The sequence below is a fragment of the Plecotus auritus genome (assembly GCF_963455305.1).
Source record: "Plecotus auritus genome assembly, chromosome: 5".
Classification (NCBI taxonomy): domain Eukaryota; kingdom Metazoa; phylum Chordata; class Mammalia; order Chiroptera; family Vespertilionidae; genus Plecotus; species Plecotus auritus.
Window position 1 is genome coordinate 72,908,318 of NC_137776.1, and position 14,144 is coordinate 72,922,461.

At 38.7% G+C, this 14,144-nt stretch overlaps 1 protein-coding gene across 5 annotated transcripts in view; it reads left to right on the forward strand.

Moving 5' to 3' along the window:
* The window catches only part of GTDC1 (glycosyltransferase like domain containing 1), a 380,973-nt gene that overhangs the window by 316,548 nt on the left and 50,281 nt on the right, over window positions 1-14,144 (forward strand). For all 5 annotated transcript variants that reach the window (XM_080671078.1, XM_080671081.1, XM_080671079.1 and 2 more), the window contains one exon: window positions 1,379-1,702. In XM_080671078.1, coding sequence (XP_080527204.1) covers window positions 1,379-1,702 — 324 coding nt within the window. The remainder of the gene's footprint in view (window positions 1-1,378; window positions 1,703-14,144) is intronic.

Consider the following 14,144-nt stretch of genomic DNA (forward strand, 5'->3'; position numbering starts at 1 on the left):
TAAGCTTCTGTTTCATCAACATCCTGCTCCCGCCCCTAGCAGGAACCCCCAGTAATACCCGTGAGCACACGTGCCCTATTAAAAGAACGCGCCTTGCCTTCCTCGCTGTCCTCTTCATCTCTCTTTCTGTGCCCGCCCCCTCATGTGCACATACCCTAACCTACTGTCCGACTTCTGCCAGCTCCCTCCATCGGAACCACCCTTGGAGTAGGCACTGATCCACTACATAACAAGGCCCAAAACTCCTAGTTTCTGGTGCTATGGCACCTCTGTGATGTTTTACACCCTTTTTACACATTCTTTTGGGGCTCTTAATTCACTTCAATTGTGAGACATTACAACTCAGATTCACTTCCTACTCTTCCAGTTACTCCTTCTTGCTCCCCTTCCCTGGTTCCTAATCCTCACCTACCTCTTAAATGTATGTATTCTCCATTTCTTCATTCATTCAACAGTTCAAGGGAGGGGCCGAATTTCTGGATGGGCCAGCGACTCAGAAAGGCCTTGTATCTGGCAGTCGCCCCTCTAGACCTCGGACCCCAGGGCCTGGCCCAGCCTCTTTGGGCTGCATATCATTCCCTGAGGGGTTTATGTTCTTTCACACCCCTTCCCTCTGGTCACGCTGTTCCTCAGTCCAGAACCACCCCCTCTGCCTTTCCAAATCCTACACTTAGACTCAGGCTTTACTAATTCCTAAGTCAGAACTGATCTCCAGTTCCCAAGTTGAAAAGTTTGTGTCTGTTCTTTACATACTGTGTCCCCCTCAGGTTAGCTGGTGGTTCACACCTATCTCCCACCCTGTCTTTTCTAAGCACCGCTGGGTTGCTCCCCAAATGATGATGAACTCCTTGATTTCATTTTATGTAGATGCTTCTACCATCGGTAATCTCACATATACTTCACAAAATATGAGCAAGGTGGATGTGACGAAAGTGTGTACTGGTGTGCAGGAATACAGAAAGTCATGTGAGCAGAAATGCCCAATATTAACCCAGGAAGTTTCAAGCATTTTTATAAGAGAATGAACTAAGATTGAAAGTGAGCCCTAGGGCATATGGCGACTGGAACATGAAGTGAGCTCCAGAAGATGAGTGAGGAAGACTGGAAACCTTTGGTCTATTTTACTTTCTGTGTGTGCACTGCAAGTTTTATAGCCACAGACATTCTTTGGAAACTATTCAAAGACAATCGGGTCCAATTTCAAACTTTTGAACTTTCTCTTGATGGCTGCTACTCTTTGCTCTTTTTCTGGAATTTTTGTTATGTCTTTATTTTTTCTCAGTTTTAGACATCATCATCACGACCTTATAGGAAGGTCAAGGGTACATTTTAAATAGTATCTTCACTGAAAGACTATTGCGTTTCCTTTTCCTAACAGATTCATGCCCAAGCATAAAGCAACCCACTTACAGAAGATGCTCAACCTTAAAGGAAACGGTGGTGCTGCGCCATCCATGGCCCTTCCTCCCAGGCAGGAGCAGGGAAGTTCCGAGAATGTACTGGGAAAGGTTGAGCCAGAGTCTGGACCTTGTGACGTGGCACAACAAGAGAGCCTGTTGACGCAGGAGCCACATTTGAAAATGTGCAACTCGTCAGATCATTCCAGCTCTCGTCATGGGGAAAATCAACAAAATCCGTATGACATTTTGAGTGGGGTTGATGATCAACAAAAACCATTGCACATTGTCTGGCCTCACAGGTGGTAAGTTTATGACACCCATTTAGTAAGATTTATAGAAATGGTCCTAGAAGACATGTTCTGGTGATTGACTAAGATGTTGTTGCTGTAGCTTTAGGAAAATATCATTTTAGTGTCCCAGTACTACTAATGGGTGCCCAGGTGACACTACACAATGTCTATATAAATAGTTGTGTACTTTGATCAAATTTGAACTTTTGAATTACAGATAATTACTTGCAGTGATTTGCTCAACTAACAATGGTAGCTAAGCACTTCTAAGAAAGCAAATCTTGTTCAAGAAGTTTCAAAGTAGCCTTAGGCAGTTTGACTCAGTGGATTGAGTGTCGGTCGGCCTGTAGACTGAAGGGTCCAAGGCTCAATTCTAGTCAAGGTTCCATTCTGGTCAAGGGCTGATTCTGGTCAAGGTCATGTACCTCAGTTGCAAGCTCAATCCCCTGCCCTGTGGGACGTCTCTCTCTCACATGATGTTTTTCTCTCTCTCCCCCTCCCTTCCACTCTCTCTAAAAATCAATGGAAAAATATCCTCGAGTAAGGATTAACAAAAACAAAACAAAAAAACACAAAGAAAAAGTTTCAAAGTATAACAATAGGATTATATACATGTAATATATGTAATAAATAATATATATACTGTTTATCACAAAAGTTTCATTTGTATACATTGCTAAAGCAGAATTACCATAAAAACAAAACAATTTCCAATATTTACTAATTTGACCAGTTTCAACTGGGTGCCTATTTCCCTTGAGGTGTTGGGTACCAGCACATTTGAAACCATTTCCCGGCTCCCAAATACCTCTGTGTTGTGCTAAGCCAGGTACTTTCTAGGAGAGTCTTTTCTATACGAAGGGGGAAAATGAACTGGAACAGATAATTGCACCATGTATAAACTCCTAAACTTAACCCTGGCTCCTATAAATTGGGATTTAAAGAGGTAAAATGTCCTGATAATCTTCTGGTATTAGGCATGAACATGTTAATCTAGTTTTCATTCCTCCCAGTAGTTTAATCTGCATGTGGCCTGATTCGGGTTCACTCCCCCCCGCAGAGAACCCGCTCTTTATTGCAGAGATGCTGGGCCGGTCATCAGGTCCGATTTCCTGAGAGCAACTGCTTACAGGTGAAGGAATAAGCGCACACACTGGCCAGGCAAAGCGCCTTTGCCGCGGATTTGCCTTCCACACATTAAACTCCGGAAGCCTTCCAGTTGATCTGCAGCATCTGGTACCTAAAGGGATTTTCATCGTTGACGCTAAATGTATGAACATAAAATTTAGATATTGAAAGTCGATGTGGACTCTGTTTTTGGATTTGTCTATTCAGCTGCACACTTCCAGCATAGCCTTACTAAGGGAGCATCATTTTTAAATCATGTTTTACTTAGAATGTGGCAATGTTCAGTATCCCTTTCTGTTTTTTTGTGTTTTTTTTAAATGCAGTGGGTCTGGATTAGATCAACCTATTTCGAGGTAAAATAGATGCCATCATTCATTCCCTTCTGAAAAGCTTTTCCTTTTATTCGGCTAACCTTTGTCTCTGAAATAATATTTATTGCAGGGAAATCAGTTGTACAAAGTTTGGTTCCGGGTTAGCATAAAAATGCTAAATTACATCATTTGTAGTCTCCTATTGCAAGGCAGCATCCTGGGTGAGAAATGCGTTATCTAATACGTTGCACAAAATAAGACAGAGCTATGTTAATAAAATTAACAATATTAAATTGAATAATTCCCTCTCTTCCTTTGTATATTTTTGCTTTAATTTAATTTAATTGCCTAAAGTTAGTTGCTTAAAGAGATGCAGCATTATGTTTGTGCACATTCTTATTGTTAAAGCTAAATTATTTTTAATTTGGAGAAGAGGGGGAAAAAGCCGCATCAGCAAGAGTAAATGCCAAAATATAAAAGTAACACATTCATCCTTACGGGTAATATAGTAGAACATTGGAAACTTGGAGGTTGCCAGACACATAGCTAACATTAGGGCTAATTTTGAAAATCTAGCGTGCAGTCAATTTTACTGATGCCTGGGGACATACAAGGTAGAAGCTGACAAGAGAACTAATTTTGTTTGGGTTATTTACTGCTATGCATCATCCACGGGTTCCCGCCTGACACACAGCTATATGAAGGGGGATATTATCACACACTAAAAATTTATGTTGACATTCGATATTTGTTCAATATGTCAGCAGTATTACTTTCATAATCAAAAGAGTAAGAAAAAGAGGAAAGAAAAGCACTTTATGCTCATATAGATATATCTTTTTAATAACAGTCTATAAGGTTAATATAGTTTACCTTTGAGAGTCTACAATGAAAACAAGCAGGGTTAGGAGGGGAAATGACAGAAAGCATCAGCCCCGGCTGTTTGTTTGCCATTACCTAAGCGAGCCATGTCAGCTCTCTGGCCCGCGTCTGATAGCTATTTGTTGTACAGAGAGCACAGCATAAAAAAAAAAAAATATCAAACTCTTAATACTATTGTGTGCCCATAACCATCTGTCACTGCTAGCCTGGAGATGAGAGGAAGATTACGAGGAATAAACACTGAGCCGCCGAGCATTGGTAAAGCCTTCGGGCAAAAAACTCTTGTGGGGACATCAAAGACATTCTAATTCCGAGGCAGTCAAGGATTACAGTGTGTAACCTGTGCTGACAACAGATAAATGACTGGCAATATTGTGCCAGAGCGGTTGGGTCCTGCATGGAGTACTGATGATGATGATGATGATGTTATCTCGCAGAATGGACTCTGCTGGGATAATTTTATGATAAAACACTTTTTTCAAATGCCACTGGGTCTAGGCAGACATTTACTAGCTACAGGGATAGCAATCAGTTTCTTCAAAATTTACTGTTCTAAGCCCATTAGAGTTCCAGCGCAGCAAGACTCTTCCATGAAAATCTCAGACGCCTACATTTTCTTTAGGAGGATGTATGCAAATGTTGTGAGCTGAACTCCTACCCTTTAGTAGTAGATGCTTTATCATCTGATTTATGTAAATTTGCTCATAAAAATACAGTTTATTTTTAATTGGTGAATATGAATTAGAAAATTAAGATTCTGGTTCAGCGTTCGTCAAACATCCCCAGTTACAAGCACACATTTATTTAGACCTCTGATCGCATGGGTAGGAATCATCTAATTGACCAGTCAATAAGAACTGTATGATAAAGAAAACTGTGGTTTTCTACTAGAAATGACCAGGGTGTATTCATTATTCCGCCTTCTGATTTGCAGCCTCCCCCATAACCCTGCGTTGCACGTGTTTTTTGTCCATATGATGAGCTAGTTAAACTACCTGCTTGAAAGTGGGTTTTCTTTAAAATTGGCAGCAGGAAGTTCTTCTATTTCATTTCTACCTTGGCCATGTATGTTTCCCAGAGAGAAAGTATTTCAGAACAGGAAGATGCAGTAATGATTGTTTCCACTGTAAACATAAAGGAGAAATGGACACGAGAGAGGATTCTTAGAGCCTGTCATTCATTACCTTGCCTAACAAAACAAAAATAAAGCCCTCCTTCTTCTCATAAAAAATATGCCCATGAAATCATGCAGTCGCAGTAGCCAACTCTAAAAATGAAGTGATGCTGACCTCATTGTGTTAGTTCCACGTGGGGATCATGAATGGTCTAAAATATAGCGTTAGCCTCTAACATATCTCGTACTAAGTCAACCAAATGTAGAGCCTACTTGCTAGAGTATGTATCAAAATCAAAAGTGACATTTTCTGGAAGATACATTCCGGCTTTAAATCTGTGTTAAAATGTCTGTGCATGAGAACAGGCCCTTAAATGCAATGCTTGCCCCTCTCTTCATTCTTTCTGAATCTGAGCTTGTCAAGGATTATAGTGTGCAACCTCTGCTGACAGTAGATAAATAACTGACAGTATTTTAGCAGAGTGGCTGGGTTCTCTGCAGAGTAATTTGTTTTCCCCTTTCTACCCAGTCTCTAATGTTTTGTTATAAACATTCATAGCAAGGCACGGTTAATAGAAATGACTTATAAAGAAAGACCTGTAAAAAAAAAAATAGATCCAGTTGGCAATGCCTTTTTTTAAGCTATTTTCTTTCCAAACATTATGCAAATATTGTAACATGTACCAGTGCCAAAGTTTATGTAAATGTTCTCTTATTATAATGGGCACAAGAGACACACTGCTGGAGGGACAGGAAAAAACAAGTTTATGAGACATTGAAAGACAGCACTCTCCATGCTATGGTTCTCAAACTCTCTGATCTCAAGACTCCTTCACATTCTTAAAAATTATTGGGACACCAGCCCGGCCAGTGTTGCTCAGTGGTTGAGCATCGGCTTCTGAACCAGGAGGTCATGGTTCAATTCCTGGTCAGCTTGCGAGCTTGATCCCCAGTATGGGGCATGCAGGAGGCAGCCGATCAATGATTCTCTCTCATTGATGTTTCTATCTCTCTATCCTCTCCCTTCCTCTCTCTGAAATCAATAAAAACATACTTTTTAAATAAAATATTATTGGGATACCAAAGAACTTATGCTTATTGGGGTTATACCTATCAGTATTTTACTGTATTAGAAATTAAAACTCAGGAAAAAGTTTTTAAATCTACATTAAATCACTTAAAAGTAACAATGAAGAACAAAGTACATGTCAACTTAATGTATATTTATAAAATAACTATATTTTACAAAACAAAAATTAGTGATAAAGGTGACATTATTTTCCATTTTTGTAAATCTATGATGTCTACGTAGAAGAGAGTTGACTTTTTATATTTGCTGAAGTATTCAATCTGTTGCAATATGTTGTTTTGGGGGAGGTTTATGAACAAAATTCTGACTCACAAAGAGATAGAGTTGGAAAAGAAAGGACTGTTTTATGACCCTTTCAGATTATTGTAGATATTCTTCTTTGATACTACACCGGAACTTGACAAGTACGAGTTTCTTAAAGGTTAGTCGAAACCACTCAATGACTCTTGATGCTCATTGCAACAAATACTATCAATTGTTTTCCTTGGAGTGACAGGTTCACATAATTCATCTCAGAGAAAAAGTCTGCCAGATGTCCAAGTCTGATTAACCATGGTTTGTCTGTCTGCTGTCCTTTCAAGTAAAGTTGGTGTTTCATGAAAAAGGCAGCTAGTTTAGCTCACAGCTCAAACAATCATATGAATACTTTCCTCAAGACCGTCCTTGTGCCTTGGTGCGCAGAGGTGATGTATGTGCCTCCCCAATTTTATTACACAGAATATTAAGTCGCATGAAGGGATGGAATTAAATAAAATTAGCACCTTTAATGCTTCTTCAAGGACATTCTTAAGTGAAACTGACTTTTTTTTTTTCTTTTACAGTTAGTGCAGGTGGTTAAGAATACAATGACTGCTAGTTTGGTTTGGAGCCATGGCCTGAGTCATGCTAAGGCAACAGCAGTTTTACCCGCCAGTGTATTTTCCCGAACACTGCGTATGTCAACCCAGTGAAAAGAGCAAATTACATCTGAGTGTTGTTATGAAAATAGTTTGAATGAGTCTGGAATACCCCCTGGAATCCACAGGCTACCATTTGAGAATGACTGTCAAGTAGAACTGATAATGGCACATATAAAAATGTCTGCCATCAGTCATTGAAAGTGCCTAATTTTTAGTTCTCATTGACTACTTTTTCTTGCCCAGAATGTTATTATTATTAACATTTAGATTTAGTAATAGTTAGCAAACAAGTGTTCATCGTATATAAGAAAATTCTCTGAGAACAAACAGGATTTGTCTCAACATGGGCTGGGTAGTAAGGAGGCCATGAAGAGAGATCCTATGATATAAAAAATTCTGTTCTGATCTTACAGAGTAGCCCGTAAGTGGGTGTATTCTGGTTAAGACAGATGAGGTGAGAGTGGGCTGTGAGGCATCCTCAGGAGCTTGAAATTGTGAGAGTAGCTATAGTTAGAGATTCTACCATTACCTCATCACTTGGGATGTGGGGAAGTTATCAGAGCTTTTCACTTAAAGGGGAATGACTATGAACTATATGATATTTGCTGTGTTTTCCATAAAATAACAATAAGATGATTTATGCAGTGTTGATTATGGTTAACAGTGTAAATATGGAAAGGAAAAGGTCCAGTCATCAAGAAACAAAGTCAGATTTGACAGGTACTTAGGTAAATCATACACTATAATAAAGAAAGAATCTGACAGACTCTATTTTTAGGAAGTCTGGAGATTTCTAATTGAAAACAAATGATTGATATAAAATGGAAAATGATGTTGTATTACTTGAGAGTGAAATAAATTACTTTTTTTTCATTCTTTGATTCCCTGAGGTTTAAAAATACAGCTTTAAAAACAAAATTGATAATGCCTTCTGAAAGGTTGTGTGTTAGATGATTGGATGGTATGCTTTTCAGGCCAGAATAACTTACTTTGGTTTTCTTCTTGCCCACATAACTTGGAAAAAAATTGGTGAGTAGATTGTCTTAAATTTTTTTAGGTTTTACTGGTCATTACCTGAGAACAGAATACTTTCAGAGAGGGCAGTGTTCAGGTGCTACAGTAGGATATGAACAGATAGGCAAAGGGCTAGCTTTGGACACCAATATTCTTTGTTCTATTTCAGTGTTATCTATGAATCTGTTTTTGTAAGGGAGAAATGATTATCGTAGAATTAAAGTTCTGGAAAAGATGGTCATGAGGTCTGGCCATCTGCCTTTCAACACACTTCACCAAAGCTTCCTCAGACCTGTGAGGATCCATCTTACTTGCCCTGATCATAGAGATGATGCTAGTAGCACTGTCCATTTCCACAGTTAAAAATCTTTATTGTAAGGACTGTCTGCCCTGTAATTATTGTAAGTAAGCTCATTTAAGATTGACTGGGAATAATGAGTAACTGCTCTTTGAAAGAGATCATCTAACCCAGAAATTTTCAATTGGAGGGCCACAAGAATTTTTAAAACATGCAATGCCTACATAGTCAGGGGAACTGACCTCTTTTCCCTTAGATTGTCAAATTAAAAAATGACAACAGCCAACACAACAATAGCTGTCCGCTGTGAATCAAAATTATACCTATTTTTTTCTGTGTCAGATCGGCCAAAAACAAAATGTATTTTTGGGTGTGCCCCAGAATTTTAGTAATATGTGTGCTATGAGATGAAAAAGGTTGTAAACTCTGGTCTTAACCAATTCTGTATTTATCTATGGATTGGATAGTCAAAGCTCACAAGAATAATAAGGTTCTAATTGATTGCAGTCATTCCCAATTCAATAATCAGTTTTATTCAGTCATATTTCTTTGCTTAGAGGTGTTTTTGTTTGTTTGTTTTTGGTATGTGTTTGTTTGCTTCGGGGGGGGGGTGTCTTTAAAGAATTTTAAGTGAACTCTCTCATTTATTTATTTTATTTTATTCTTCTTTAAGATAAAATTTATTTATTTATTCAATTGATCGGGGTGACATTGGTCAACATGAACATTTAGGTTTCAGGTATGAGTTTCTATGTTACAAGATCTGCATATTGCACCTTGTGCCCACCACCCAAAGTCACATCTTCTCCTGTCACCTTATATTAGTACCCCCTTCTCCCCTTCCCCCCTTCCCGCTGGCAACCACCACACTGCTGTTTATGTTCACGAGTTTCAGTTTTATATCCCACGTATGAGTGAAATCATGTAGTTCTTAGTTTTTCTGACCAACTTATTTCATTTAGCATAATGTTCTCAAGGTCCATCTATGTTGTTGCAAATGGCTCTGTCATTTAAAAAGCAAAATACTGCAGAGGATTTTACTAGAATCTTTGAAAAGCTTTAATCAAATACCTGGCTTATATTACTATGTGTTATATCATGAAATAGTTTTATTTTGTCTTCTAACATTACACTATCATATGTAACTCTGGAAATCTATTTCAGGATTTTTAATTTTTAAGAAAATAAACTCTGGGAAATTCATAGCCAAAAAAGTAGACTTACCAAAATACCATTTATAATTTCTAATTTTTTAAAAAATATATTTTATTGATATTTCACAGAGAGGAAGGGAGAGGGATAGAGAGCCAGAAACATCGATGAGAGAGAGACATCGATCAGCTGCCTCCTGCACACCCCCCACTGGGGATGTGCCCGCAACCAAGGCACATGCCCCTGACCGGAATCGAACCCGGGACCCTTCAGTCCACAGGCCGACGCTCTATCCACTGAGCCAAACCGGTTTTGGCCCATTTATAATTTCTAAAATTCTACCCATAGATGCCTTGCTGACTATTTTACAAACCATTAAATATACAAAAAAAGATAGGAAATTCAACATTTAGTTTCTCAATGCTTCTTGGGCTATTTTTAACTTCCTAACATACCATGACAAAATAAAGAACTTCCACCTATAGTCAATACTATCTTGGTGTTGTTATCACTAGAATATCATAAACTGAAATTTCTGTTATACTTTCCTGCCTAATAGGGTTAAATAGTTTTCTAAAACTTGATTCATATTTTAAAAATTGATTTCAAGAGGAAGGAAGAGGGGGAGAGAGATAGAAACATCAATGATGAGAGAGAATTATTGATTGGCTGCCTCCTGCATGCCCCCCACAGCAGATGGAGCCTGAAACTGGGCCTGTGCACAGGTCAGGAATTGAACCATGACTTCCTGGTTCACACAATGCTCAACCACTGAGCCATGCTGGCCACTCAAACTTGACTCATTTTTAAAATTTGTTAATTACTGCAAAAGATGGTATTTGGTTATGGTATGCTTATGACATTCATCTTTACCTGCTCAAGACTCATGTCTGCCTTTGCTTCTTTTGATCAAATCCTTATACCAGACATTCACTTAACATAGATCATGGGTGAGTGATTTGGGAAGTAATTAGCTAGGTGATAGGATGGATGGATGGATGGATAGATGGGTAGATGGATGGATGGATGGGATGGATATATTATCTACTTCTTTGTTACAGATATTTATGTCATGTATATAATTGTGTATTTACATCTATTTCTCCTTCCTAGTCACTAAACCTTTCTCTACACCATCCCTGTTGACCTGACCTCTCTTTGTTTATCCCAGTGTTTCCTCTATTGTTCAGGACTAATATCTCTCCTGCTGCTCTAACTGTATAGCATTGCCTATCTTTCAGTGATGGTAGTTACATTTCTCTAGAAATGCCCTATGCCTTCGACAGACATCTGCCCTGATTTAAATTCTAGTGATGTGCGAATTTGCCTGGATGTGAATTTGCATGCACCAAGGCACCTGTGCAATCTAGCACCTCCTCTCTGTGTAACCAAGGTTGGCATCCTAGCCCTACCTATTCCATGTTTTAAGTGGTGTCATTTGGTTTGGATCCTAAGACCCTCTAGGATAGAGACAGATTTTTTTTTTTTTTTTGAGGGGAGATTTTTCTAGAGTACTTGGCATTGGGATGCTCAATTGATGTTGCTTAGTATTTGATGGGGTGACTCTGGTGATTGACTCTTACTTGCTCAATAGTCCGGTCCAGTACCAGTGTCTCATCCTGGGAAGAAAGACAGTGAAAATACAAAGGAATTAAATTAACCAAATGACAGGTAGAGATGGTCATGAGATGAGCATTGCTTGCACAAAACATGTTTTGTTTGTTTGGGTGTTTTTACTGAAATACTAGAGGCCTGGTGCACGAAATTCTTGCACTGGGGTGGGGGGGGGGTTGCCCTCAGCCCGGCCTGTGCCCTCTCACAGTTCAGGAGCCCTCAGGGCATGTCCGACTGACGGCTTAGGCCCACTCCTCCCCCGGGAAATGGGCCTAAGCCATCAGTTGGACATCCTTAGCACTGCTGCAGAGGCAGGAAAGGCTCCCGCCACCACTGCTGTGCTTGCCAGCCGTGAGCCCCGCTTCTGGCAGAGTGACCACCAGGGGCAGCTCCTGCACTGAGTGTCTGCCCCTGGTGGTCAGTGTACATCATAGTGACCGGTTGTTCCGCCGTTTGGTTGATTTGCATATGAGCCTTTTATTACATAGGATCTTTATAGGAATTGTAAATACAAATCCCTCAGGACTTTATTAAAATGGAATAATTTGTTTTAACAGAAGGGACGATTTTAAAAAAGTAAAATTATGGTATTTGGGAAGAAAGGCTCAAACTGGTTAAAACCAAAGTAATTTCTTAGTTATCATTAAGAAATAAACCAAGAGCCAAAACCGGTTTGGCTCAGTGGCTAGAGCGTCAGCCTGCGGACTGAAAGGTCCCAGGTTCGATTCTGGTCAAGGGCATGTACCTTGGTTGCGGGCACAACCCCAGTAGGAGGTGTGCAGGAGGCAGCTGATCGATGTTTCTCTCTCATCGATGTTTCTAACTCTCTATCCCTCTCCCTTCCTCTCTGTAAAAAATCAATAAAATATATTTAAAAAAAAAAAAAGAAATAAACCAAGAATGGGATTTTCTTCTAAGTTATTTTTTTACCTACCCCTCTGTCATAATCTAGATGTGTAAACCATTTCTAAACAATCCATCAAAATTACTTTCTAAACTCCTGTTTCTAATCCTAAATGTATGAGATTCTCTGGCTTTTCTAGGTTACCCAGTGTCCAGATTTTTATTTATTTATTTATTTTGTTTACTCAATCACACCAAAGAATTCCAAGGTAAAATAGCAATAACTGTTATAAATTATGTAAGGTGTTTTTCCCACTTTGTATCATCTTTATTGGCTATGCAACTCATTAGCTATTTCAGCTCTATTCAGGCTAGCATCATTTGTTGGTTAAACAAAAGAAGGGGAAATTTCAGAAACACAAAGAGCTGAAATGTTTGAGATTTGTTCTTATTCAGATGTGTACCTCATAGTGCCTATCTCCTGTTGAAGGAGATAATTTATCGTGATCTTAGCAAAAGCATTTCTCTCTTTGCTATCCTTTTTTATTAATTTAGATATGTTTCTAAGATGAGAAATGATGTTACTTCTAATTATGGTTACATGTAGTTAATTTCCTTCTTTTTTCCTAAGCTTGGTGTAAAAGGCAGTTTCCTCCAAAAGAGAGGCGGGGGTTTGGGGGAGGAGGGTAGTGGATGGAGGATACTGATAGAGCTGATCTTTCCGTTGCCTTAGCAACAGATTTATTTATTAGGGGTTGAAATGACATGAGTTAATATACCGCATACCTGCTGATCGGCAAAGTCCCCTATTTCAGCTGCAGTTGACAATTAAGTCCTGGACAGCTACAGCCAGGGGTTAATGTTCCTCATTAGGAGAACTAGGTCATTACTGGGAAATCAAGGCACTTAAGGCAGCATGGGTAAAATACAAAATTCAGCATCTAGAGGAGTGAGGCTTTTTTATGTTAATTAACCTTATTTTCCTAGGTTGTTTTTTTTTTAAAAAAAGAAAACAACCTTATATGCACGTGACAGTGGATCAATTAATTGAGAAAAGAGCTAGTTTACTTTACTCTCTGAGTTGTCTTCATTTCCTTTGCAAGGATTTCATTATTTTATGGAAAATTCTTATGTCTATATGATGAGTAAAAAGGGTATTAAATTAAGAAGGGAATCATCATGGAAATCAGCTTTACCACAAGGGAATGAGCAAATAAAAGCCTTGGAAATGAAAATAAATAAGCTTTGCTAATACCTCACCTAAGGAGCAGCATATAAGCCCATCAGCGCTGGGAGGCAGTGAGAGGTGCTTCTGTGCGCCTTTATTAAGCAGTTACATAGTTATTTGACCTTCGCAAACGGAAACCTCGCAAAAGTGATTCCAAGTGGTTTGTGAACATTCTGTTTGCAGAAAGCTGTATAGCAGTTTAACAAACAATAACTTTTCTAAATACCAATAAAATTAGATACAATAGTTGAACGTTTTCTAAATACCAATAAAATTAGATACAATAGTTGAACGTTTTTATGAAATTGTCTGAGTGGGTGTGCTTTTTCCACTTGATAAATTCATAAATAATGGATCAAGCCCCTTCTGAATGCTTTGTTTTCTTGTTTCTTTAAAGAACCTTTATGTTTATGTTAAAAGACGGGTGTTTACAGACTCAAAAGAAATATATTGCCCAGAATCCTAGTTTGTCATCTTTGCTGTACTGCCTCAATTGAGGCTGCTTCTTACCAGTTCTTACACTCAGGTAACTTTCTCTATCGGACACAGACTAAAGCAAAAAGGTGCTCTTACCACCATTAGCCCCTAAAATACTTGTCCCTTCAATATAAGAATCAAAACCCACTGTAATTCTTCTCCCTCTACACATATCCTTAATGAGAGGACAATTGATTGGCTTCTAGAGACTTAGCAGTCTTGTTTTCATTTTCTTCCCATCCAAAAAAAAAGTACAGCCCTCCTTTAATTGATGAGCTCTCTGTGGCTCGATGTACATTTTCACCCCTCCCCCAAATGTTTTCTGTTATATAAATGAAACCAGGCTCTCCAATACTTCTTTAGAAAACGCCATTCTAGTAAACCTTTGTTAGTATCATGTATAT